General features: G+C 45.0%; 1 protein-coding gene across 1 annotated transcript; it reads right to left on the bottom strand.

Moving 5' to 3' along the window:
- Nucleotides 1-1,607: 1,607 nt before the first annotated feature.
- Nucleotides 1,608-26,961, bottom strand: LOC115906564 (serine/threonine-protein kinase TNNI3K). Its single transcript, XM_030953817.1, has 25 exons — nucleotides 26,922-26,961; nucleotides 26,242-26,350; nucleotides 24,845-24,930; nucleotides 23,256-23,353; nucleotides 22,664-22,774; nucleotides 19,027-19,125; nucleotides 18,588-18,726; nucleotides 16,519-16,663; nucleotides 16,326-16,430; nucleotides 15,661-15,755; nucleotides 14,925-15,074; nucleotides 14,311-14,397; nucleotides 13,866-13,922; nucleotides 12,766-12,858; nucleotides 12,623-12,680; nucleotides 12,315-12,509; nucleotides 11,871-11,975; nucleotides 7,906-7,958; nucleotides 7,695-7,747; nucleotides 6,402-6,534; nucleotides 5,419-5,528; nucleotides 3,833-3,892; nucleotides 3,446-3,615; nucleotides 2,362-2,441; nucleotides 1,608-2,239 (listed from the first exon to the last, which is right to left on the bottom strand). Exons 1-25 carry the CDS (start codon nucleotides 26,959-26,961, stop codon nucleotides 2,169-2,171), a joined length of 2,502 nt encoding a protein of 833 aa, XP_030809677.1. The 3' UTR covers nucleotides 1,608-2,168.
- Between the last annotated feature and the right edge of the window lie 455 nt (nucleotides 26,962-27,416).

Raw genomic sequence — 27,416 nt, forward strand, 5'->3', positions numbered from 1 at the left:
CTGTTCTGTGCTGTGCTGTGCTGTCCTGTACTGTGCTGTGCTGTCCTGGCTGTTCTGTGCTGTCCTGGCTGTTCTGTGCTGTGCTGTGCTGTCCTGTACTGTTCTGTGTTGTCCTGTGCTGTGCTGTGCTGTCCTGGCTGTTCTGTGCTGTGGTTTGTTTTTGGTGTGCTGTGTGTTTGGTTCTGTGCCGTGCTGGGGAATGTTGGGACCTGCTGCAGGAGTGCTGGGCTCACTTCTGGCTGCTGTCCAAACCCTTGTCTGGTTGGACGCCAGATTGTTTTAATCTAGATCACCTATTGCTGGTATGTTAAACAATTTAAAATATCACTACAGCTGCCAGGCACTGGCAGGTCTCCAAAACAGGGTAAGAATCCTCTTAGCATCTCATTCTTGGTAAATATTTTGGTGTGCTAGGGCTTCTCTGGGAACAGCACAGGCTACTTGCACTCTCACAAACTGCTTTGGAACATGTTCTACTCATTTACATATTTCAGAGTTTTTGTTTGTTTCACTAAGTGATCACTCCTATGAAACACGGTTTCCCCCTGAGCCTGATTTTCTGCTATAGAGAGCAATTAACTAAGACATTGTATCCTTCAAGGAACCAGTAATTTTAATTAGTATTAAAATTAGTTGCAAGCACTTGTCTTTTTAAAGAGCTTTTAAACTAAAAAAGTTTTGCATTCTGATTTTTTTTGTTGTTGTTTCCATGTGTTCCCCTCTGACATGTTCTGGTGCTCAGGGATGACACCAGCAGCTCAGGTATCAGAGGTATTAATGCACATGAAGTCTGCTTCCTTGCTCCACTTTTGTTTTTCTAATCCAGTTTAGTTTCTGGTTTTCAGGCCCAGTCACTGAATGCAGAGTCACTGCCTGGTTACTTTAAGCAAGGGAAAAAGAATGCAGAGATATTTGTAAGATACCTGTTGAAAAACAATCTGTGCTGGAACGGATGTTTCAGATATGACAATGGATCCTTTCTGCACCAGTGGTGTTTCTGGCCAATGCAAAGACCAAGGAATGAGAACTTACATCTATCCACCCTCTTTCGTCAGCCTATTCCCTGCCTGTGCTTCTGTAGCTCAGCCATGTGGAGCAGATCATCATCTGGCCAATTAGAGTCAGGTAGGCAATTTTCTTCAGCATCCCAGATGCAGCTTCTCCCTTCTGCTCTGCCCCTCTTCCCTCACTGCATGCAAACTGCTAACCTTGCTTGTACTCCTAGAAAAAACACAACAAAAGATTTCCTCCAGTTGTAGACAAATCTGGATGTTGTGTTGTTGTGGTTTGCTGGAGCTTTATAGTTCCTTTTGTTCAGCCCCTTTCATAGAAATCTCGTGACTTCCTGGGGGCTGCAGACAGGGTCCAGCAGGGTCCTGGTGAGCCCCATCCCAGGCTTTCCTGTGCATTTATACTGACATTTCTACTGTCCCAGCAGCTGCTGGTGTAAATGGAACAGCACCTGAGACGTGAGCCCAGTGGAGCAGTGGTAACCACTGACTGGTACCAGGGGCAGTGCTGGGAGAGCTGTGACAGAGCTGTAACAGCTTCCTCCCATTCAACATTTCAGCAAGTGAAACAGAACAAATGGAAAACGACCTCTAAGCTTTACTTACTGAAATCTTCCCCATTTTTATTGCTTCAGCACTATTGAAATAATGGCAGGTGTGCCATTGTCAGAGCCCACCATGCAGTCATAGCTCATGTCTGTCACACTGCTTGAGGCCTCTTTGCAGACCTGCTTCAGGGATCATGGCTGTAGAAAAACAACATCCTCAATAACATCACAGAACCCTGCCATCAATGGGAAATACTGATTCCTGCTCAGCCAGGAAGGCAGCTCTGCCTTGGCCACACAGACTGTATTACAGATTACTTTTGTTAATTTTGAAAAAAAGACCCCAGAAAATATCAGTGTGATTAACTCTGTAATTGCTTCTAGAGGAAGAGTTCGGCTTCTGCTGCCCTGCCTCTCTTCTCTTTTTCAATGCCCCATGGTCAGAGTTGCTGCTGCAGGGCACGGGGTGGTCAGCTGAGGGAGATGCAAAAGCAGAATGCAGGACAGGGACATTTGTCATCAACACTAAAGCTGTTCAGTCCAGGGATGTCAGTGTGACACTCAGGGCTCCGTGCTGGTGCCAGGCTGGGGCAGGTGGACACTCCCTCCCTCAGCTGCTGTCCTCCAAGCTGCTGCTGCAGGAGTGGAACCTCATGGTGCTCAAGGGGTCCGACACGTAGCCTGCAGGAGCAGAGAGGGTCCCTGCAGCTGGCATGGAGTGCTCCCCAGCCCTGCCCCACAGTGCCAGCACGGCAGCCTGTGCTGTGCCCCGGCAGCGCGGGGAGCGCTCTGCAGCAGCTCACCGTTTTTGTCCACCGGTGGGTACTGGAAGGTCCTTCTCATGTCATCCAGAGACAGGCCCTGAGAAGGGGGCTGCCCAGTGCTGCAATTGAAACAGGAGGTGTCAGTTTGTAAGACTGATGATGGCACATCTCCAGACCATGAGAACTTTTTTTCCAGAGTGGAAGGAAAGAACAGTTCCATGAGACATCAGCCTGGGGCCTGGCCACAGCAGTGCAGTAAACAAAAAGCAAGAATAAGTCATGAAGTGAGACCATGACCCCCAGGGCTTACTGGCACTCAGTTACCCTTCTCAGAGTAACTGCTCTCAAATACCCCATTTGGGGCTTCACAACTGTCTCTGGATTGCCATCTTGGAAACAATTCCTGGCATCAATCCAGGGTTATTGACATGTATTTTATGTGTCACTGCTATAAGGTTCTTGCAAATACATTTCTCAGGCAAAGAAGATGGTGGAATTATCTTTCAGCCATGGACAAAACCCACTATCCTGCTAACATGTGGTTCATCCCTGATCCTAGAGATGGGAGTTGCTATGCTTGCCCTTGAATCCAGTTCTCCAAGTGGTAGGGTAAAATGCCTCAGCTATTTACTTAATAGTACAATAATGTAGATCCCATGTGTGTCCCTACCTTAAAAAATATCAGGAGTTTCTTACTGATCTGTAGTCATGAAATGAGTGATACCCAGCTTTTAGGATGTACCCTGGTAGAACCAGTCCCAGCAACGCTGACTGCCACAAACCTCTGTCAGGCTCTTCCTTACATAGTTGTCTCCTGCCTTTGTACCTGCTGGAAGGCTCTGGATTCTGTCTTTCTGTCTGTCCACCTGTCCCTTCCCTTCTCAGCAGGGACACTTTCACCTTCCCGCGCTGCCCTCCCAATGGCAGCCTGTGCTCTGGGATGGACAAGCTGATGGCACAGGTCCTGGTCCTGCCACGCCACCTCCCAGCAGCACAGCCTGCTTCTGTCCTTCAGTCATGACAGGGGAGCCTGCAGAGCGCGGTGGCTCGTACCCACCCCTGTGCCCAGGCAGCCGGGGTACCCATCCCTGGTGATCAGCCTGGGTGTTGGTTCCATACCCACCCCTGAGCCCAGGCAGCGCAGGCCCGCGCGTTCACGGCGTACTCCAGCTCGAAGCGAGTGCGCAGCGCGGCCACGTGGCTGCGGCCAGGGCCACCCCGGGCCACCAGGCAGTCCGAGGAGGACGAGGGAGACAGGGACCCGCTGCTGTTGCTGGAGGCTGGAGACATTAACTGGATTAAAAAAAAATAAAAAATAAAGGTACCATTTTGGCATATTTACAAGTCCTTTCTCATCTCTCTCATAAGTCGCATCCCACTTTTCCCTGGACTTTTCCAGCTGCTCCAAAGCCACCGCTGTCCCCGGCTGCTGCCACTGTCCCTGTCCCCACTGGCACTCCCATCTGCTTGCACACACACAGACCTCCCCTGCTGGCAGCCAGGCCCTTACCTCAATATTGCACAGACACTCCTCTAACTTTGTGACAACTTCTGAAAACTCTGGTCTGCCCTGTGAACACAGCAGGAAAACCAGAGCTGGGTTAAAAATAGAAGGGGGCAGATCTGATGTGATTAGATTGACACGCAGGGAAGGGATGAGCCACAGTCCCCCATCATTTTCCCTCTCTGAATTTCATGGCATAGCTGTCAGTCTGTTTGGGAATCTGATGAAATATCCAAGTTCAGTGCTGAGCTACAACATGAAGACGTGTGTGCATATGAACTTTAACTGCAATTCTTCTCTCTTTCTGTAACAATTAGATTTGAGCTAATGATGACTAGATCACAAAAAACCTATCAATAAATCATTGGCTCTGCTCTTTAGGTTGACTTTCTCTTTGCCCATGAGCAGGACTTCAGACACAGCAACAGCAGAGATGAGCAGTGGACGAGTTCCTGGCCAGCCTGCCTGTGTGGCCATCCTCCTCCCTCCCTTGTCCATGAGAGTTGCACTTAATAAAACTAAATGTTTACTTCTTTACAGAGCTCAGCCCTAGGCCTTATGGCAAATTCTCTAGCTCTAATTAAAGCTCACAAATCCAATTAGCCAATGGAAAAGGCTTCTCAGGAGATGCTGCTAATCTTCTAATCACCAGTTTGCCTTTGGAAACAGCTGCTGTCAGAAGTTTCTGGGAAACAGATGTTCAACTACCTGATAAATAGAAACAGGGACATGGCACATGGGAACTAGTTTCCAGCTGGGATGAGCCTTGAATGAAATGAAAGATAAATAAAAGGATACATTTTCTAACTTGGAGGCATTTCATGGCCATCCAGCAAAACCCCCACTCCCTTTTTTTCCTTTAAACTGAGCAGACCTTGTGGGGAATTTTAACTTGTGAACACTCGTTGAGCCCCCAAACTCACCATTTTTCCATAACAAATGGTAGCAAAACACTTTTAGTAAAGCAGAACAGAGCCTAATAAAGAACAGTAGCAGAAAACCCTTAATAAAGATAATTTTGACAAGTTTTTGCTCACATCTTGTGCCAAGTTCTGGCCATCCATGGGCTGATGGAGCCATCAGTTGTTTTATAGTTCTGTCCTCAAGCTCTAAAGATGAAGTGACATTGGAGTCACAAATGGGTAACAAACTGTACTGGGACTCTGAAAAGATGGTTTCTCCTCATAGGGGCTGACTGGCTGTGGGAATGGTGACAAGACACAGGGACTGTACCCATCTCAGTGCCTGCTTAAGTCAGCACTTTAATATGACACCTTATTAATGAATTTAAAATGTATGTGTGTTACGTGCTGTCATTAACCATTGCTTACAAAAATCTGAGAGCAGCAAGGAATTTTCTCTCATTCTGTAACAGCTCAAGTCATAATCAGCATTACATGATTAATTAAGTTTTGTTGAAAGGCTAAATGTTAATTTACTTTTCTCCTCAATTCACCAACTCTCCTGTATTTCCTGACACACCCCATTACCTGCTTGGGGGCTTTCTGCAGTGACCCTTCCCACAGAAACTGTGATTTTGGGGGCATGAACCAGAGAAAAGTGCCCCTTCTCCCTCTGCTGGGGACACTCACCTCAGGACAGGCGTTCCAGCCCCTCATCAGCAAGGCAGAGATGGGCTTGGGGATGGAGTAGCCGATGGGGGGGCGGATATGGTGATAAGCCATGTCTGCTGCTGCTGCCGCTGCACGGGACAGCCAGAGACACCTGTCAGCACCTGGTACAGCCAGGACACCCACCACCCAAAATCCACCCTGCCCACCACTGAGACACCCATCAGCACCCGGGGTCACACCAGGAACACCCCTGCCCATCACTGAGACACCCGTCAGCACCCGGGGTCACACCAGGAACACCCCTGCCCATCACTGAGACACAGCCCTACAGTCACACCAGCCCCAGGAACACCCCTGCCCACCACTGAGACACAGCCCTACAGTCACACCAGGAAAATCCCTATCCACCACTGAGACACCCAGCAGGTGTGGAAACCAACTGCTGAGCCCTCCAACCAATGAATAAAGGCTGGATGGAGGCTGGAGGTTAAAGGAGGCTTTTTCCATCAGACCAAGAGCAGACTGAGATGCCCATGCCATGGCCACAGGCCCACCTCTGGTCACAGGTCAGACAGCAGTGAGGGTCTCACTGGCACAGGGACTGAACCCTCCCTCCTTACCCGTGCTGGCTCTGACCACGTCCTGCAGCACTCATCACCCCTAACAGCTCTTGTCAGACATCCAGGGGGCCGAATCTCAGGAGCGCAAAGTGCAGCCCTGGAAATGTTGCTCTGCTGTTGTTGTTATTGTACATCCCCCTTTTCCCCCTGGTTTGTGGACGCTGTCCTGAGGCACACCAAGGAGATGCACCAGGGAATGGCTTTGCAATCCCAATATTCATGTGAGAGACAGACACTCTGTAGTCAGTGTCTTGCTGCTAGTACTAGACCTAGATAGGATAGTTCTATGCTCACTTCAGTATGGTATGGGTTAAAATTACACAGTGCAGCTACTTCATGACTTCAGAGAAATTCAAAACCTTAATTCATTGAGCATGTTACCTGGTTTCAGGTGAGCAAAGGGAATTTCCCCCGTTAACAGCTCCCAGAGGCACAGAGCGTAGCTGAAGACATCGGCTTTGATGGTGTACCTTGTGCACTGCGTGAACACCCCAGGGGCCATCCAGCGCAGGTTCTGCACACCAGGAAACAGCAATCACACATTAGCAGTGCTGGCCTCCCCACACAAACACCTATTTCTGTATTTGTATGCTTGTTTTCCTTTGTTTCCTTATTTCCTGCCTCCATCACTCCATAAAATAATTGGTAATCTGCCAGGAAAAACTTTCACCTGGCTTGCAAGATCCAGTCAGTGTGTTACAGTGCATGATATGTACCTGCATTAGCTTGGGGCTGTCTCAGGTCCATAGAGCCAGGCTGAGCTGGCTTAAAAACATCACAGTAGGGTGAGAATAAAAACAGAACCCCAGGCTCAAGGTCTGGAGACCACATCACACGGTCTGAGAGATATATGCACATCTGCCATATAATGGGAATTAACCACTGCTCCAGCTGGCAGAAGTAAAAGCTGGCAACAGCTGCATTGGACTGGAGCCTGCTCTCTTGGGGTCTTGCTGCTCCCTGCAGACCCCCAGTTCTGAGGCTGCTTCACAAGCAACTCCTCTCTCCCTGGGGTAACGGGTTCAGGGTGGATTTTTAGAGTCCTTGTGCTCCCTACCCTCCATCCACACAGTGAGTGCCACTACTGAGTGTCAAAGAGCTGCTTGCCAAGGCCTGGGGCAGCACCACCATCCTCTGGCACTGCCCCCTCCATTCCATCCCATCACCCATCCCGGCCCACGTTAACAGCTGGGATGAACATTCCTGGCCATGGAGTGACACACAGGACACATCTGGACTCACACCCATGAAGACAACAGCTGTCTTGTAAATCTGACTGTGAGCAGCAGGCTGTTGTGAAGAAAAGAACTGTGAAATAAGGGAACCAGCGCTGAGCAGCTGTTAGAAAAAGGAACCACCTGCCAACAGCATGTGAGTAGGGAAGAGTGGATTAAAAATAACTCTTTAGTAAGGAATTGGAGCAACAGAGCTCCAAAGACAGCCTTATAAAGCATTGTTTTCTGCTGCAGATGTTATATATTCCCTCATCTCTGTTATTGAAGACAGAGGAAAAAAAATAAAACCAAGACAGAGAAACATTGAGAAAGATTTAATACTACACCTGTCCATCTATTCCAATAAAGGTATTTCCAATGTCTTCTTCTCCTAAACTGTGTTTGCCTGCATGTTTGATATTAATTATGTGGAACAAAACAAGAAACAAAAGAAACAAACCCCAGGTTGTTTTGTCATGTTGTCTTCATCCAGGGATTGCAGAAATCGAGATTCTGAAACAGAGCAAGAAAAAGAATTACTCTCAGGCCAATACACTTACTATACAAAAGTCCTACTTTAAGTGCAGTTCCACAGGGCCCTCTCAGTAAACACATGTTTAGTTTTAGAGAATTTGGGGTAAATTTATAAGCGTTTCATAAAAACTCCTTACCTCCAAAATCAGCAACTACTGCATGACCATCCTCATACAGGAGAATATTGTGACTGGGGAAAAAAAAACATAGGCAATTGTTTGATAGCATCTTAAAGATGGTGAAAATGCTATAGTTTTTGGGTCATAGCTAAACATTTGAGCTCAAATCATCTCCTCAGATAGCTACATGTCTATAGGTATGCCTCATATTTACTGTTAGAAAGTACACATTACCCCTGAGAGGACAAGCCAACCTTTGACTGACTTACATGCAGCAAATCCAGAGAGACTTTTAGAAATCAGCAACAAAACCACAGGGTTTCAAACAAAATGGAAACTTGGGGAAAGACCCACAAGCTGCTTTAGCTAGGTCACAAGTTTCCAGTACCTCTGGAGATGAGGATTTCCCTGCCCCAGTCACTACACCGTCACGGCACAGGGCTGTGGAAGGGCTGAGCAAACCACAACATAAGGAATGTGGACACAACAGTGCTCTCAGGATATTTATCAAATGCTGACCGAGCCAAGAAAATTCAGAAGAGTGAAAAGTGTATGAAAAACAGAAATGAAAAAGTTGGCAAGAGTTTACATGAGGAGGGAAAGTGGAAGTAATATTGATGGTCTCAACAAAAAGCACAACTTGCTTATATTAGAGCTGCGGATACAAACAAGAACAGTCAAGTGAGGAACACAAATTTTACCAGATAACAGTCTTAGGACAGAAAAAGTTTAAGCTCTCTCAAGCAGGACTCCCACAAATCACTGTCTTCAAGATTTCCACCTTCAACTAAACCCAACCCTTGGGATGATAAATTTAATCATAAAAATGTAACCATGACTCTCTTGATTTATCTCTGATCTGATTTTAGCTCTCACATGTACTTTCCATCAAAATATTGACATGATTTTAGTATGACATGTGGAATTGTTTTGAGACCCACACCATATGCCAAATGAAAATATGAATCAAACACAAGGCTGAACTAGAGAGACTCTTGAAGGCTGTGCCCCAGGGCAGGTGCAGGTACACAAGCCGTACAAAGCTACAGACTTTGCTGTGGTCTTTGCTCAAATTTGGCCTCTGTCAGTAGGGACAAAAATTATCACCATGTCTCAATGTGAATAAACTGCACTGAGCCCTGTCTTCAGCTTCAATCTATTCCAGGATCATGTAGATCCGAATAAATCCAACTTGGCAAGTCGAGACATAATGAAGACCTAGGCTGACATGTTTTGTAGAGAAGCAGAGAAATCAACTGAAATTCCCTTTCTCCTAATGGCATGCATCAGCCTTTCATAGAATCACAGAATCTTTGAGACTGGAAAAGAAGTCTCCAAGACCTCCAGGATCACAGAGTCCAACCTGTGACCAATGCCCACCTTGGCCCCAGCCCGGAGCACTGAGTGCCATGTCCAGTTGTTCCTTGGACACCTCCAGGGACAGGAAATCCACTACTGCCCTGGGCAGCCTCTTCCAATGCCTGACCACCCTTTCAGTGATGAAATTCTCCCTGATGCCCGACTTGAACCTCCCCTGGCCCAGGATCTGAGCAACAGTGCTGAAACGCTCATCTTGGTGCTGAGTGCATTGATGGGCATATCTGAGAGCAGGAAGCAAGCTGTGGGAGGGCTTTGTCAGTCTGGTACCTCCAGGAAGCACTACAGTTACTGATTTTTCTTTTTTAAAGTAAAAAATACACCCCACAGAAATAAGGCTTGGAAGGTGCATCTCAAAAATGCTGTTATTGCCTCAGGGGCACTTGAAAATTTGAAAACCTCAGATGAAACAGGTAACTTTTAAGCTTGTGTTTTGAGAAATACAGCAAGAAAAATCCAAGCTGAACTGAGCTGGCAGAAGACTAATACTGAGTTCAGCAGAATCAGAAATTAATTGTCTTCTGTTAAGGTCACACAGGGATTGCAGTGGTGAGAGCAGGCATTGTTCTCTTCATGAAACCATGGAAGGAAGAAAACGAGATAAGAGTGAGGAGTGTGCAATCATCTTGGCTTTGTGAAAGGACCTGGTGCTGGGTCTGCCAGGCACAGAGGCTTCTCTCTCCCATGGCAAGTGACAGGCTCAGCATGTCCCTTTCACAGGGATTCGGGCCATTAAAAGATCCTTCTGCCTTTAACATGCTGTGGGTGTAATGAAAAGCAATGGATATTTTAAGATTTCAGAAGGGATGTTTCAACAAAGAGGAGTCGCAGACTCCATCCTCATTACCACCAGGCTGCCATCCTCTCTTTCATCTCCTGCCATCCTCTCTTTCATCTCCCTCACCAAGCAGCTCTCAGAAGTGTTCACAGATAGTTGGAGTCATCAAAAGCAGGTCAGTCACTCAAAGGCTTCCTCCAGCCATGTTCAGCTGTTATGGCTTAAATTAAATGGATAATAAAATGGTCTCTCTTTTATTAAAGTGCTATAATCATCGTGGCTGCCATCCCTCACCATGGTGTAAGTGGAAATAAGTTGATGCATGTCACCATTTCTGATGGTTGTCAGAACTGAAAAGCAAAATAAAACTCCCAATTATTCTTCAAATGGAAGGAGAACCCCTTTTCCAGGGTAGAGACACGAAAGATTAATTTTCCTCTCTATTCTGTCAAGCCATATTGCAGGTTTATTTAATGCATTATATGCAGTGCATTAGATTTCAGAATTCACAAAGATGGTTATGAGTTATGCGAAAATTTAAGGTAAAAAATATGAGGCTCCTTTGAAGCCACTGGCAAAACCTAACACAGAATTTCACTCTTAGTCTTTCTCTTAAGCTGTTGCAAAGATTTTCATCTGGTAATTGTGCCTGTGGGTTGGCTGGGGCTCATGCTGCAAACAAGACTCCTGCTCTTGCACTAAACTTTCAGAAGTTGAGCTCTCTCAGCAGCACACATCAATGGCACCAACAACCCCAGAGCACATTATCTTCTGACCCTTACAAATATGATCTGTATGGCTGCTGTGGGCTTTCTGGCACTCTAGGAAGGTACTGGTTTGGGCTTTCTTTTGAGGAAATAATTGTTTAAAATCCTTCAATGCAGAATTGTTCTTCTCAGAGCCACCGAGGCATGGGGCTGCACTGTGAGGTCTTAGCCTTGGCTGCCCTGGTCTGAGCCTTGGCTCCCCTAGAGCAGTTCCACAGGCTGCAGAGCCAGGCATGGGGCTCTTGGCTCGTGCCACTGCCTCAGGAGCAAGGCTGTCCCTTGGAACAACGCAGGTTTGTGGCCTGGAAGCACTGGGCAGGGATGCAGGTATGTGAAGGAGGCTCAAAGCACAGTGCAGATGCCATTCCAGCCTGCCTGTTGCTCTCGAGGGCTGACAGAGCTAAGGACCACGTTTTGGCTTCAGCAAAGGATCATTTTCACCTCCAATCTTGCAATCGGTGCAGCTCAGGTATTTCATCCCCTGTTGCTGCAACATGCACAAGACTGTTCCCATAGCTAGAACAGAAAGAACAGGTTCTCCCTGCAGATACCGAGGCCTCAGTGCTCCCACTGGGACACCACCAAGGAGATGGATGAGTGCCCAGTCCCGTGCAAGGTCCCAGCTCCCAGGGGGCCGCAATCAGAGCTGCTTGCTGTTTGTTAGCTGTAACAAACGAGCCCAGCGAACCGAGAAACACACCAACTCAGTGACTGGGGGAAATATTTACAGTAAAAGAGACAAAGCAAAGGGATGGAGAGGAAGTGATGAGGGAATGTGACCAAGTGCCCTTTGACAGATGGCATTAGGCTGAAACTCAGCACTGGAAAGCAGAGATTCAGGAAAACAAACAGATGCAGAAAAACACTGTCAGTGACTGCAGCCAGCCTTCCAGGACAACCACAGTTCAGCTATTGTGACTTGTATGGGTTTGTATAAAACCCCTGAGATTATTTTCAACTGAGTGCTAATGAGACACTGGGATTGTAGGACACTGCACAGTGTCCCTGTGGCTTTGAGCCTTCATGTTGTCTAAATTTTTAGGTTAGAGACAGAAACTGACCTGTTCAGATCCCGATGTATGATGGGCTGTGTGAGATTGTGGAGGTACTCCATGCCTTTGGCCACATCTACAGCAATGATTAATTTAGACTGCAGATCAAGAATTCTGTATTTTGTAAAAAAAAGAAAAGATTACTTGAAGTTAATAGACAGTTGAAAATTATTCTGATCTGTAAATCATGCAACATTAAAAACTGTTTTACATACAAAATAATGTTACATAATCTATGTAAAGTAAATCTATATACTGTAAAATAATGACAACAACAAGTTTGTGAAGACTTATCAGTTTACCTTGTACACACAATAAACTGAACCAAAGCTCAACATTTTCTAGGGTGTTCCTTTCTCTGTTGTCCTATGCTGAAATGAATATTTACATCAGCTTAGACTCCCTGCTCTTCCAAATTCTGTAAGCAGGCCCGCTGGTGGATGAGGGCAATACCTCTTCTGCTCGTGGAGCAGGGAGAAGAGTGATCCCCCCGAGATGTACTGGGTGACAATGGCAAACTGGCTGGGGTCATCCAGGCAGGCTCCCACGAACTGGATGACACAGGGGTGGTTCAGTCGGCAGAGGATGGAAACCTCGCGGCAGAACATGTCCACATCAGACTTGGAGCAGTAGGTGTTGGCTCGGTAGCTTAGAGTGACATGAGAGGAAGCAGAAGGCAAAGGTATCATAAAATATGGGCTTTTGAAATGCTTCAAACTCGGTGATTGACCAAGCAGGATGGAGAAGCCTGACAAACTTACCGTTTGATTGCAACAATTTTATTTCTACATCGTCCCTTATAGACTTTTCCAAAAGACCCTAAAATAGTTTAAAATAAATAAACTCAAATATGTTTGTTATGAACACGGAACATTTAAAGTGAATGCCCTTTCACTTCTGGTACCTGAGCCGATGATCTCGTGGAACTCTATCTCAGAGAGCTGCAGGTGGAAGTGTGATGGCAAACCAGCACGGAGGAGGAGGACATCAGCCTTTTCTGCAAGAGAAACACCCATCCTGCTTGTAAAACATGGCCAGGGAGAGGATCAAGCATAAAAGCACTGAAATTCAGAACTCTTGCACTGGGAAAGCTGATTTTTCCCTGCAAATCCTGCTCCCTGCTACAGCAAAGCCCAGTGACAGACACATCCTTGCAAGGCCACAGGCCGCCTTGGGCACTCCTGGCTTTAGCACCTGCCAGCCATGAGCACTGCCCCACATCCCCAGACTCTGCCTGTACCATGGCATGGTAGTGCAGAATTCCTTACATGGAGAATTCATCCCTTCTTTCTGTGCAGCCAGTGCCCATTGCTGCTGCTGGGGATGCTATTCCAGAGCTGACTGGCTCTTGGCGACATGCGGAATCTAAACTTTGCAACTGAATTTAGTTGTCAAATGTCTTTATGTTGTTGCTCTTTTTAGTTTATTATTATAAAGTTTATCAGAATATTTCTAAACAGAGCATTTTGATGCTGCTATGTGAAGGATATAAGGATTTGAGTATATTCAGAGTGAACATTTAAAGTGGAAAATTGAAAGTACCACAAAAAAAAAAAAAAGAGGAAATATCTTAAAATATCTTAAAATATTTATCTGAATGTTTCAGCTGTATTTGTTTCAGAGCAACACAAACTATTTTTGGACAGAAATTTTCTCATAAGGATAATTCAGGGATTCTTTGGTGTGATTTAAATGATACTTATTTGCATTCATGGAGAAATGGGTATTTCATTAGTGCTATTTCACATCACAGCCTTTCCTCAAAGAAATAATAAAAAATACATTTTTTTTCTAAAGTGAATGAAAACAAGGCAAATACAGGAATTGCCATTATACTGAGTAACAAAGCTAAGTACATTGTTTCCTAAAATTATCCCAGGGAAATGGAACAATGTACCACAAAAAGTCCAGGAATAATGAATCCTGTGTAGGATGTTCAGGCTGACAAACACATTGGATCAAAGGACCACCAAAGTTCACATTTTCCCTTGCCATTGCAAATACCTTTTGTCATGCTTTTAATCTTCCCTAGGGGGGATGGCACTGACACGTAGGAACCGTCTGAAATAAAGAACAGAGTGAAATTATGGAGTTCAACGACAACGCAAGTGATGGTCCTGATAAATTAATGAGTCAATGATGCCAGAAAGAATTAATAATAAAGGGTGAGAATTCAGATAAACACACCAACACATCTGATGGGAGCTGGTTTGGGCCGGGATACAGTTCATTTTCCTCACTGTACCAGGCACAGCAGACTGGGGTGCTGTATGGCTGCAGCCTCAAAAGGAACCTGAGTATGGCCAGAAAATGCTGAGTCTCATGACTGTGATTTTCTTTGTGCTGGACAGGACTGAGCCAAAGCTCTCTGACATGGGTGGAGCATTTCCAGAGATTTCAGCAGGCTTTGGATCAGGCCCTTTGAATAAAATGAATGCTCAGCCCATACCTCCTCCAGGCTGGGAGTATTCATTGCAGGGGGATTCATCCTGAGGTCTCTTGTAATGCTTCAGGAGGGTCACAATTGCATCATGACCTAGGAGGGAAAGCGAAATACAAGGATTTCCTGGTAACTCAAAAGACTTTTAAAAAAATATTAATTTATACACAATCAAGGGATTTTTTAAAAAAAATGTAAAACATGACTATAAAATATGCAAAGACATGGTGATGCTAATCTAAACCTAGTGCAATTCTTAATTGTAGAAATATGGGAAATTTCTGCCAGTAAAAACAAGCATGTTATTTTCTCGAGTCCACCTAAAATGCAAGATACAGCAAAGGAAAACCCTGCTGCAGAAATCCTGCAACGGAAGTTGACAATAGTCTTCAGTGAACTCTTCTTGAGTTTGTGTTGGATTAAACTAATGTTTAGCAGAGATCTGAGATGACAATTGAAGGGCTGGTGTTTATAACCCTTCGTGCCAGTGCCTGGGGAGCAGGTGGTGGGAGCTCACTCTGCAGACATTGGCAGGTTGTTTTTCTGTGTTATCTCCTTCCCATGCTGCCCTCTCCTTCCTGCACAGCTTCTGTGGGTTTTGTAGCCACAGAAGATTGAAATACCTTTCTCATAAGCCCACATCAAACAGGTCTGCTCATCCTTTTCTCCACTGGACCTGCTGGGATCACAGGCTACAAGGTTCATATCAGCTCCGTTATCCAGCAAGAACTGCACAAGGCGAATGTGGCCATGGTAGCAAGCACAGTGCAACCCTGCAACATCAGAGAAGTGTGGGGAGCACAGCTGTCAGAACACAGCAATGGCACTGCAGCAACAACTGTAAAGCGCAAATTGATCTCCTCGACAAATAAATATGTTGTCAAAAATACCTGAGGCAAGAGGTGAAAATTAAACATTAAGGCTGCAAGAGCCAATCTATTGCCTCTGCACAATGTGCCACCACTGTGCCACCTGCAAACCACATTTGACGACTCTGAATGTGAGAAAAAGCAAGTGGAAACAAAGGCAGCTCTGTGTAGTGGGGACAGGAAGGTGTGCAGCCCTTCAGACACTACATTCCAGAAGCCTATCTCTTTGCAGAATGATTTGTAACACTACTTAGAAGCCTTAATACAGGAGGAACCGTTTACACCGGGTTTTGTTACTCATATACATCCTAATGAGCCTGATACATCCTCACTGAAGCCTTATCACTTCTATGCCTCCAGTAAAAATATTTCAAGAAAGCCGTGCTCTGCCTGAAAGGTACTGGACTGCTGCAAATCCTGGTGGTGCATGGCTTCCCAATATTTTGGTGCTGGTATATACCCTCATACCCAGTAAGTGTGGAGATGTTACCTGTGTGCCCATCTCTCCCCTGATGATTGATGCTTACAACATTCTGGTCAAGAAGAAACTTGACAAGTTCTATGTTCTTTCCATAGGTGCAAGCACTGCAGAAGTAAAGGGAGTGGTGAGTGCCATAGTCCATAAAAGAAGTACTTTGGGTAGCCAAAAAAGAATTACAAAGAGATAAAAATGCAGTAGTAAAGGATCATTAGAAATGTGCAAATGCATGATTAATCCACCAGAGCATATTAATTTTTAATGTTTCAGAAACATTCTAATTATTGTTGAAATACCTAATTTTGCACAGTTGTGCAAACAGTCTGTTTGGACTGGACAAGGAGAGGAACCACTGTCCAATCAGGTGTTGGTGAATCTGATTTTCACTGCCTGGTTGTGCCTCTTGCTTCATGCCCTGTCATGTATCTCATGACACAAACTCACCCTGCCTGTGTAGCTCCCTGCTCGCTCTGTCCCTCACCTGGGTGCTGGGGAGACATTGGTAATCCTGGGTGTTGTGAGACATTGGTAATCCTGGGTGTTGTGAGACATTTGTAATTCTGGGTGTTGTGAGACATTGGTAATCCTGGGTGTTGTGAGACATTGGTAATCCTGGGTGTTGTGCTGCACGCGTGTGTAAGTGGAGCTCTACTGACATTGGCATTTGAACACCTCACCTGTGGAAAGCTGTTTCACTGAATATATTTTCTTTAGTGAGACTTTCTGTTCCTGAGAGCTGAATTATTTCCTTGACAACTTCAAACTTGCCATTGTAACAGGCACTGAAGAGGAAGCCAGTACAGAGGAGTTAGCAAAACCAGCCTTCCCAAGAGCCCCAGACCTGTTCAGCAGCTGCTCCAGGGCACTCACAGGTGTAGAGGTGTGTCTCCATAGATGTTCACCACGTGGGGCTGCACCTCAAAGCTGCTCTGCAGTAAGAACTTCACAATATCATGGTGCCCAAATCGAGAGCAGAAGTGCAGAGGCACATGATCTTCGTTGTCCTGAGCATTCACTGCCGGTTCACCCAGAAAAAGACCACAGAAAGGATTTTATCCTTAACACAGTGTGTCTGGGGTTGCTTGGGATATTTAGTAGAATTTTATGTGTTGTGTCTATGCATTTTGAAACCTCCTGGAACAATATTTGTGGATGTATTTGTTCAAAATTGAAATTTCTGTGATCTTTTGGATATCAAGCCCACATTGCTCTGTGCCGTCTGCAGTGCACTGTCAAGGTGATTTTCTGAACTTGGGGCATGACTGCTTTCTTCCAGCTGCAAACTTATTGAGTCTTTTGACAAAGCTTTCCATGAAGGAATCATGAGTTGTAAATGACCTTCAGAAAGAGCAATTTTGAGGCAAAAGTAAGACAATAACAACATCAACAGAACTGGGAATGTCCAGGCAGCACAGAACTGCTGGCACCCACCAGTAGTAGCAAAATATTCCAAGGGCAGTTGCATAGAGTGTCCCTGGGTGATCCTTGATCTGCAGATGGGAATGCTGGGGCCTGCCAGCTGCCATGGAGCTCCCCATGCCAGGGAGCTCCCCGTGCCTGCTCATGGGACAGACAAGCGCTGCGCGTTTGGGCTCACATTGCGTTAAAAGAAACAGTTCAAGTGTGTGACCCCAATTACTGGTCTGCACTGAACAGTGCCAGATTTATTCAGGTTCTTTCCCCAGTTCCTTTCATTCCTGGGCACTAAAGACTTTTCCTCTGCTGCTACATTTACAGCAAGTTTCAAAGTGTGCTACTTTAAGAGCAAAAGGCTTCCCGCTTCCAGTCTCTCTTTTCTTTTTTTCTGTGCTGAAGATTTTGAGTTTAAAGAAAAGGACCTGAAATGGTGCTCCAGATTCTTTCCTTTTGGAATAAACTCTCTAACAGAGGGCAAACCTCCCACTGCCTTGTCATGATGAGAGAATGTCTCTTTCCCCCCCCTTTATTATAATTATTTCAGCCCAGTGCATACACATCGAGGCTGAAACACCCTGAGCTCACTTCTGAAAACAGCACGCACAGACCTGACTGTGCTGCTTCCCTCCATGCTTTTTTATTGCAGGAGCAGGATGTGTGATTGCAGGCAGGACTCCCAGAGAACATGGCAAATTGATGTATTAACGAGCAGTACGTTTCCAAGCAATGTCCTGATACTTCCCAGAAAACATTTCTGTCTCTTACTCTGAGGCTAAGAAATTAATTTTTAAATAATTTGGAATTTGCTCAGTATTTCACAGAATCGTAGAATGGCCTGGGTTAGAAGGGACCCTGATCTTTCAGGTCCCTCCCTGTGGGCAGGGACATCTCCCAGTGTCCCAGGGTGCTCCAGCCCCAGTGTCCAGCCTGGCTGTGGACACCTCCAGGGATCCAGGGGCAGCTGCTCTGGCACCCTGTGCCAGGGCTGCCCACCCTCACAGGGAAGGATTTTTCCCTGTGTTTAATCTAACCCTGCCCTCTGTCAGTGTGAAGCCATTCCCCTTGTCCTGGCACTCCAGGCCCTTGTAAATAGTCTCTGTGGAATTTTGACTTCCTTATGAATTATTTTAAATTACTTGCTGCATAATTTTGACTTTAAATCCTTCTCCTGTACCTTGTTCACTAGTTCTCTGTGCATTTGAGTCACTTTGACTACAGATCCCCACCACATGGCCACATGTTCCCTGCCTGGATCAATGTCTAAAAACTAAGTCACCTCTGTATATTAATCTTAATTTTGATTTTTGCCCCTGTTTTTTACCTTAACTTATTACTGAAAATAGAGTAAACGTGACATGACAAAGCAACATACTTAACCAAGGAAACCTTTCCAACTGCTGTTTTCTTGTTTCAGTTGTCCAAAGATGATGCACGGACACACATACAAAGACTATGTGTTAGGAAGCTAAGACTCTGTCTAGAAAACACAGTGTTAAAGAGAATTTTTAAATATCTTTTCTCACCATCAGCTTTGCTTCCCTCTTCCATCAAAAGCTTTGTGATGTTGAGAAAGCCTTTGGCAGCTGCCAGGTGGAGAGGTCTGTCCCCAACTTCACCACTTGCATTCACGTCGGCTCCAAATTTCAGTAACAGGTGGGTTACCTAAATAATTAATTAGGGTTGATTAAAATATCACATGAAAATAAAACCTTGAGAAAACCAGATGCGCTAATGCATTGGGTAACACTATATATGAGCATCCCTGTAAAGTTAAAACAGGGAGAAGAGATTCAATAGGAAACTCATTTTCAAGTTACATGTCTATAAAAATATTAAAATTCTCAGAAGCAAGCACACATTAATTCTGAGAAGCATTCTCTGTGGTGAATGGGCACCAGCCCAACCAGCACAAACGAGGAGCAGCCCCAGAGTGCGCCGGGGCAGGGCTGAGTGCCCCGTTACCTGCTCGTGGCCGTAGTAGGCGGCGATGTGCAGCGGCGTGAAGAACACGGCGTCCTGCACGTTCACGTAGGCCCCGTGCTGCAGGAGGATGTCCACAGCCTGCAAGGAAACCAGCAGCACTGCCCACTACCAGCACCCGGGGTGTGTGTACTGTGTGCCTGCTGCAATACCCTGTGCATGCATTGCATGTGCTCAGCTGGTAAAACGGGACTTTGAGACCTCATGTCTCCAGTTTAAAAAATGTCAAACAGCCCCAAACAAACGGGTTAGAAAGGTGCAGAGCATGTAAAAGTGATTAGCTTACAGTACTTGAACTGAACGCTGAATGCCACTGATGCTTTATGAATGAGACTGAAAATCGGTGTGCCACTAAAAAAACTGATTTATTACGTAAGAGGCACAGAAATGGCTGTCTGGATATTCTCAGAACAACCTTTAATTTTCTTTTAGCCATTATGAACAAAGAGCTGTAAACATATCAGAGTTTTTAGAAGTGAAAAAGTCACACAAAATGAAAGATCCTTTTAAATTTAAATGTGTGAAGGTAAATCCTCAAACATGGAAAGATTTCTTTGTATTTTAGAACATAAGAGCTCTTTGGCTTCAATAAATAACCCTAAGTGCTTTCTTTCAAATTTCTACTTTTTTTGGTCCTTCAGGAGGCCCATGTTTTTTTGAAAGCTATGAACTCTCAGGAAATGCCTTGCTGCATAGCTGCCAAAATAGAAGCCTAAATGAAACCGCTTTGGGTTCTACACTGAAGCCTGAGGGGGTTTTTCTGAAGCATGAGGGAGTCCTTGGGCACACAGAGGGCTTGGGCTGGGGATTACTTCAGAAGTTCTGCATACCGGTTTGATGGGTGCGAAGATTTGAAAGTCATGATGATGAAAGACACGGGACCATGAGTCAGGACAGGGTGAAGAGCTGGGGCTACCAAGGATGGGGCAGGGGCCAGTCCTGCACTGTGCTGCTCACACTGGTGCCTGCTGCCCACAGAGAGCCCCTGGAGGAGGGCAGCCAGTGCCCGCTGTCACCACGCACCTCTGTCACCTGCTCGCTCAGCCGAGACCCCCAAACCACATAAAACGTGCAACAACAAGGACAGTCAGTCCAACCCATGCAACTCTTGAGGGCTCTGAGAACACAAACTCTTCCCAAGCAACATCAGTGCACAGGGATTGCTTCTTTACACAATTTCAATTATTCTTTCTCCATAAGAAGGCCTGAAGATATTTTCTGCACAAAGTGTGTGCCCTGACACATGTAAATGTATCCATTTCCCAACAGTTTTAACCATTTTTCTATGGCATCAGCTATGATTTCCCCTGGAGGCAGCACTGCAGGGCCAGGTGTGATTATTGCCAGGTGTGGGGGTTCTGCATCCTCCCTGGAATGCCCTCAGTGCTGCATCACTCTGGCTGAGATCCCCTCACCCCCTTTACATACACAATTTCCCTTGCCAAATGTCACGTGTGTTGACATCCTTTTGCTGTTGATTTCAAAAAAGCATTTGACTACACAACAAAAATCTGAAGAAAGATCCCCTGAGATCCTTCTGCTGGCTGTTCTATCAGCTCAGCAACAGGCACTCAGGGGATGGGTGGGAATATGCTCAGCTGCTAAATAAAGAACACACTCCATTATTTAGCTAACACAGCTGATTCCCTCCACTGTGTTTCCCATGTCTGGCCAATTTTCAGTATCTCGGTGAGCCAGAGGAGGGAACATAGAGCCAGCCACCCAGGGATTTAATGGTTTGGTGGCTTTCAAATGATTAGTCTACTAATTTTCCAGCAAACTACCATGATAAAACTGAAGCTGTAGCTGTTGTCTCTGAAAAGAGATGTTTAGGTCTGTAGCTCTTACACTAATATGACTGAAACGTCTTTGGATAAGCCTGATTTTAATTTAGCCATGAAGTGTGAGGCTGTAGCATGTTCAGGGATGTGAATAACTCCAATTAATAACTCCATATTCTCCTCAAACTCTTTGGGAGCTGGAATTCAAAATTTAGATTCATCTAGAAGCTTTCAAGGTGGATCTTCAAGGTGAAAAAACTGTGTTGAGTGATGTGGATCCATCCCTGATGATGAACATAAAACTAGATGGGTTTTGACACATTTTCCAGGCTGTAGCAATGGCAGCCGTGCCTGCTGCTTTCTGATCCCCTGATAAATAGAATTCTGTGCGCTGTACTAAGCAAACTCCACTCAAGTGTAAATGATGAGAGGGGTACAGAGACAGGCTTGATAGTCTCTCAGACAAGATATCTTTCTAGGAAAGAAAAAAGGAGTCTTAGAAAGCACTGAAAGCTGTCATAGGCATCACAAGTAGGAGGCTATGCTGGAGGGATGTGCAAGGATAGAAATACTTCAGAAACTAAGTAGAAAAAAAAAGATTTTTATCCTCAGGAGACTGATGGTGAGTGAAGGTGAAGCTTGTAACCCAGGGGACGTTCCCAAGCTGCAGAGAAAGCAGCTGGGTGGGCTGGTCTAAGGCAGCCAGCAGCACCCAGTGGGGCTCACACCAGCACAGCCTGGAGAACAAGGGGAACTAATGCTTCCCTCTCCTTGTACAACCAAACGTTATTTCAAAACAATACTTTAAACAACTTGCACAATAGTCTTACTTTGCAATTTTTCTTAAAATTCCCTTACAAAAGGTTTATTCAGAAGTTTTTTGAACACTCAAGTCAATGATCTTCACTTCAAAGACAATTAATTAAGCCACTCTGAAGGTTAGAAGGAGCCAACAAAAACCCCATGAGACAGACATAAGGACTTTGTCTTTTGGAAAAGGTTAAGGGGTAAAAACTCGCCCTTATAAGGTGGTTTGAAAAAATTATTCCATGTTTCCATGAATATTAATGAAATTGTGGACAAAACAAGCTACTTTATCTGGCAGAGGAACTTCTAAGCTGACTGAAAAATTCACAGCTATGCAAAGAAGGAAAGCAAGAACTTGGACAATAAATTCTTGGTTCCCTGAGCAGCAGATGAACCAAATGAGTTTATATATAGAGAGAGTCCCACTCAACTTATAGAGATGCTTCTGATACAGAGCTGATCATTCCAAAGGAAGAAATAAGAAACTTTTCAATACTACTAACAGTTTATTTCTTATTAATACTGTTGGGTTGTGAGCACCCTAAACTTGCCCATAACCTCAGCAGGAGCTCAGGACAAGGGAGCAACAGCAGTTCTGCCTTTGGCATTTACAGCAGAAGGCCCAGATGTTTTAGAAATTACTTGAAACCCCAGAGTACTCAGAGAAGACCTCTTTGTACAGTCCACAGAGGAGACAGTAAATACCTGTGAATGGGACCATCCCAGAGTCAGGGCTCAGGTTAACAGCTCCACCATCATTCTGCACAGAGCTATCAGAATCAAAGAATCATCAAGGTTGGAAAAGACCTCCAAGACCTATCAAGTCCGACCTTTGACCTGTGTCCTTTTGTGCATGTTTGTTCAGTGTAAAAATACATGCACAGATACAATATTCCCAAAATGCAGAAAAAATTCAGCAAAATCCAGCCGTACTTAACCAGTTCTGAATTTTGTTTGGAAAGACAGTAAACCAGAACGACCTGCCAATACCAGCACTCACCTGAGTCCTGCACGGCCCCAGGGGGACATACCTTGTGGTGGCCGGCGATGGTGGCGACGTGCAGCGCGGTCAGCGCTCCGTACCCAACCTGCTGGATGTCAGCCCCGCCGTGCAGCAGCGCCGTCAGCAGCTCTGCGCTGTCCTGCAGGCCAGGATGGAAGCCACATCATCCCTGCGACAGGCTGTCCCAGCTGCAGGGAGCAGCGCCAGCCCTGGCTGCGATGGAGAGCGAGCAGCCGCGGCGCAGGGGCTCCGAACGCCAGGGAGGCTGGGGCAGCTCTGCCCAGCACCAGGCCTCTCCTCTGCTATACTGAGGCCTGGGTGTTAAAAAAGTCACTATCCTGACTTTATGGTGGCACTGGACATCTCCTCTGTCTTGAGTTGCACTGGATGTCTCCATCAGCCATTCCAAAGCAACATCCTACCCCACGGATGACACTGCAAAAGCACACGCTGATTGATTCCTGTGCATGCGCTCTTTAAGGGGCATTTTCCTATGCACCACAGATGTGAAACTTACATTTCCACCAGAAATAATGACTAGAGAGCTCATCCAGATAGTTCAGGCAAATCAGTTGCTCAGTTGTGATTTCCTGTCATCAATTCTATTTAAAATAATTTACCTTATAAGCTGCCAAGTGCAGAGCTGTAAATCCATTTCTCGTTAGTCTGGATGGGCGCAGCCCCTTCAGCATGAGAGTTCTGATGTGGGATTTGTTGCCTTTAGAGAGAAAAGCAGAAAAAAAGACAGTTACAGGAAAGAACATGCAGATGAGGCAAGAAGCTCCTGTGTGAGTTTGAAAGCAGAGAAATAGATATCTTGGCTGCTGACCTGAGGCAAGTAATAAAATATATATTTTGAAACTTCAGAATGATGAGGTTGATGGAAATATCTCATTGGCTGGGACAACTGCAGGTCTGGCCACATACCAGCTCACTGTTTGTTCACACTTTAATGAGGATTTGGTAAGGGCAGCTGAGCTTCTAGAGAAGCAAACTCCTCCTTTAGCATGCAGAGCATGCTGCAGAGAGCTCCATGAACCAGAAGGTGCTTCTGGAACCTCTGGTTCCTCTGTCACTGAGCTCCTTTGCCATCCCAGAACTGGAGCACTGCTCTCCCTACACAAGACATCCTCACAAGGACAGTCATTTTGGGCAGTGCTAATGTGGCTCCATTAATGTGGTCCAGGCCAGGAGCTTTGCTCTGACCTTTCTGACACACAGTGAATAAATACATAAATTCAATAAATTCATCTGCCTTTTGAATACTTGTGACAGTAGCCAATGTCAGATCTAGTAGCTCTTTGCCTTTCTCTGAGTGTTCACAGAACTAACAGTAAGTGTGTGTTTTCCTAAACTTCCTCTCAGCTACGACAACTGTGCTGATGTTCCCATGTATTGATGCCATCTTTGGATAGGATCTTGCACTCAAAAATGACAAGTAAAGATCCACTCATTTTTCAGTAGTGCAGGATCAGGTTGTTCCTCATGGTGAACATCTAAGATTGATAAAATCATTTATGCATGTCAGTACTTTGCAGAGCTGAAACCTCAGGGTAAAAGTCTCTGCCTCTCTCAGCCAATATCTGCTGAAAATTGTATAACAAGAGCAAACCAAGTACATGAACTAATGACTTTTTTGTGGATAACAGAGCAGCTGTGTGGATCCAAGTGGAAAATCCCACCATTAGTATGTTTGTATGAGCATCCCAGAACACATCTTGCCCTCCTCCCCTGTGTATTCTGATGTGCTGTCTGGAAAAGCCCTATCAGCTGATGTTTGTCACTAGAGCATTTCAGTTATTCTTCTTTTAAGCAATGTGAAACGAAATACAGATATTTTCATTACGGTAGAAAAGTTGGTGGTGTAAGTACCACAAGGTGCTGCTACAACAAGGTCCCTGTCCTGGAGCCCGAGCCAGGACAGAATCCAGAAATGTGGAGCCAGAAATGCTCTGTGGTGGGTTTGGATTAACGAATGCACACAGAAGCAGTTTAGGATGAGCTGAACCCTGCAGTGGATCATGGTGCATCATGCCCAGAGCCTGGGTCACACGGAAGGATCAGCTCTTGTGGGGCTCCACTGAAGCCTCGGGCAGGGCAGCTCAGAGCCCTGCTGAGAGCTGCTGCTCCCGCTGGGGCTTCCCCGGAGAGCTCAGACCTCTGCCAGGCAGAACGGGTCCGTGCTGGGGCAGGGCTGCTCCACACCTACCCCCACACACGCAGCACAGGTGCAGCAGCGAGAGCCCGCTCTCCGTGCGGTAATTCAGGTTCACTTTGCAGAAGGCTTCATCGGAGCTGAAAAAGGCATTTTACAGATGAGTACTTCTTTCGTCTTTCAGCACAGCTTCTTGCATGTGGGAAACATTTAAAAGAGAAATCTCAATGTAATTTTTTTGAGACACGAGGCTGAATTTATACCCAGTTTACAGTCTGTAAATCTAGAAATACTTTACTACTATCAGGTTGAGCGGTCCAGATTTATTGTTTTCTGAGAAATCTGGCTATGCAATCGCAATATATACATTCTAAATTTATCTAAATTAAAAATATAAACAATCCATATAAACTCAGTGTCTATATTAATGCAATAATAAGTATGAGTTATTTTTAAAATATGTGTATTGATTTTAAAATGGTGAGTAGGACATGCATAGAGCAGGATCCATCTTGCTAAATGAAAAGAATAACCAGGAAAAGCCTATCAAAAAGTGGGTTTATACTCCGCAGATGAAATTACAGGGGCAGTGATCACTGTGCTTGCTTACAGGTTGTTAAATGAGACAGTACTTGGACATTTCAGCTTTTGTCATTGAGCCTTGTGGGTTTCTTTCAGCACAGACCAATTTTTTAGTGATCCATCAAATACTGTAAGTAATTACATTTGTTGAAAACAAAATACACCTACAGTTAATATTGCTTTGGAGAATCTCAATTTTGGCCTGCCCATAGAAGTTTCCATTCAGTGTCAGCACACCCATGACCCTGAGTTTGCAGAGCGCTTGGATTTGTGCAACTATAAACCCACCCTGAGGGTGGAGCAACTATTACATGTATTTAACAAGGTTACAATTAAAAAAAAAAAAGTTTCAATACTTTTCTCAACTCATTTCCAGTCTGTGAGCTGGGAGTTGGCTGCACTGGAGCTTTGCAGATAATGAACAGGTCTGTGTTACTCAGCTGGGTGAGCCTGTGTGTGAGCGTGTGCTGTCCTGAGAAAACCAGTACCATCCTAACTTTGAATCCACTGCTTTTGTGGTTGCTCACAGTGGTACACTTCAGCAATGTTCCTGGCTGCAGAAGCACATCAGCAAAACTGAAAAGTGCACGGCAAAATCAGACATTGTACTAGAGCTAATTATTTTACAAAAGTATATAGGTGTTTGTTGTAAAATATTGGCATTAATAATCAGCAGCCACTAATTTTGGTACTCTGCTGTGGGGCTCTGCCCAGCACTGTGATGATATACTCCCAAAAATAGACATAAGGAACATGCATTCCACACAGGAGAAACTCTGTCCATATAAAACACCTGAAACTGGAAATACTGTTTGATACGAAACAGTAATTTTAAATAAATCTATAAACAGATTCACATAATATTTTACCTGAAAACATGCTTTAACTCTGCCAGCTCCTTTTCCTTGATTTGCAGGTCGTCCTCCAAGCGCTCCGTGACTGTGGCATAGGATTCACTGACTTTCTTCTTCCATTCATCTACAACAAAAACTCCAAGCTGATAAAACACTTCAAAGCGCAGAAATAATAATGTCGCAGTAACCAAAACACTGGATTTTTAAACATCCCATTGTACAATTTCATATATATTTCTAATAAAGTTTAAAATATTACAGCTATTAAACTGTTCCTTCTGCAGCCAATACAGAGACACATAAAAGGATTTCAGAGACATTGCATATGTATTTTAATATTAAATAATATTCAAGAGAAAACTTAAAGTTCAGGTTGCATTTGTTAGCTCTTTTTTCCTCAACAGACACACAGCAGAAAAAGGTTAGAGATTTAAAGGTTTTTCTCATGAAGTATGAGTTAAATCAACATAGTATACAAATTATTATGATCTTATATAATTGCCCAAATAAATTTAGTTTAGTAGCTTTTTTGGCTTTTTTGTCTTCTTTCACAGCCTGTATCTGGGTTAAGTCAAGAACAATACCTGAGCCTTGAACTCAAGAGTAAACCAGGAATGAGTTATCTCCTGAAATATCATTTGCTCCTTGCTGCTGGATGGATGGCACACTGCCTGTAAAAAAGTGACATTAGTTACCCGTGCAAGTCTGGGTTGGTCTAGATTTATAATTTCCCATTTGTCCAATTTATCTTCTTTGTTTCAGCAAAGTTCTTGCAGTAATATGATTCCCTGTTCAGGAGCAGTGACAGTCCTGCTGAAAAATACTTGTGATAGTCTCTGGCTAAAAATAAACATTGTGCCAAGAGGAATGTCATGCAACAATAGCATGGAGTGAAACAGCCTGGGCTGTCCACTGGGGCTAAAGTCATAGAAACACCCACTCAGCTTGCTTAAAAATCCCCAGTTCATTCCCACACAAACACCTGCCTTCATCCATTGAACACTTACAAGTAGTGGGAAGTGGTAATTTGGCCGCTTGCTGCTGATTTTGTAGAGAAAAGGGAATTTGAGCACCTGAATCCCAGGTGTTCTGTGAGGATCCCCAAGGAGTGCAGGGATCCCCACGTCAGAGAGGCCAGGGATGATTGCCCCTCACAAACCCCCTGGCACAGGGGGTGGCGCTGGGAGCAT

The sequence above is a fragment of the Camarhynchus parvulus genome, chromosome 8 (assembly GCF_901933205.1).
Source record: "Camarhynchus parvulus chromosome 8, STF_HiC, whole genome shotgun sequence".
NCBI lineage: Eukaryota > Metazoa > Chordata > Aves > Passeriformes > Thraupidae > Camarhynchus > Camarhynchus parvulus.

Excerpts from the sequence above, each read along its gene's own strand:
- LOC115906564 (XM_030953817.1), bottom strand. The coding sequence starts at position 26,961 with ATGGGAAATTATAAATCTAGACCAACCCAGACTTGCACGG. Across the intron at positions 19,126-22,663 it reads CCATCGCCGGCCACCACAAG|GCTGTGGACATCCTCCTGCA; the intron begins GTATGTCCCCCT and ends GTTTCCTTGCAG. Across the intron at positions 13,923-14,310 it reads ATACTCCCAGCCTGGAGGAG|ACGGTTCCTACGTGTCAGTG; the intron begins GTATGGGCTGAG and ends TCTTTATTTCAG.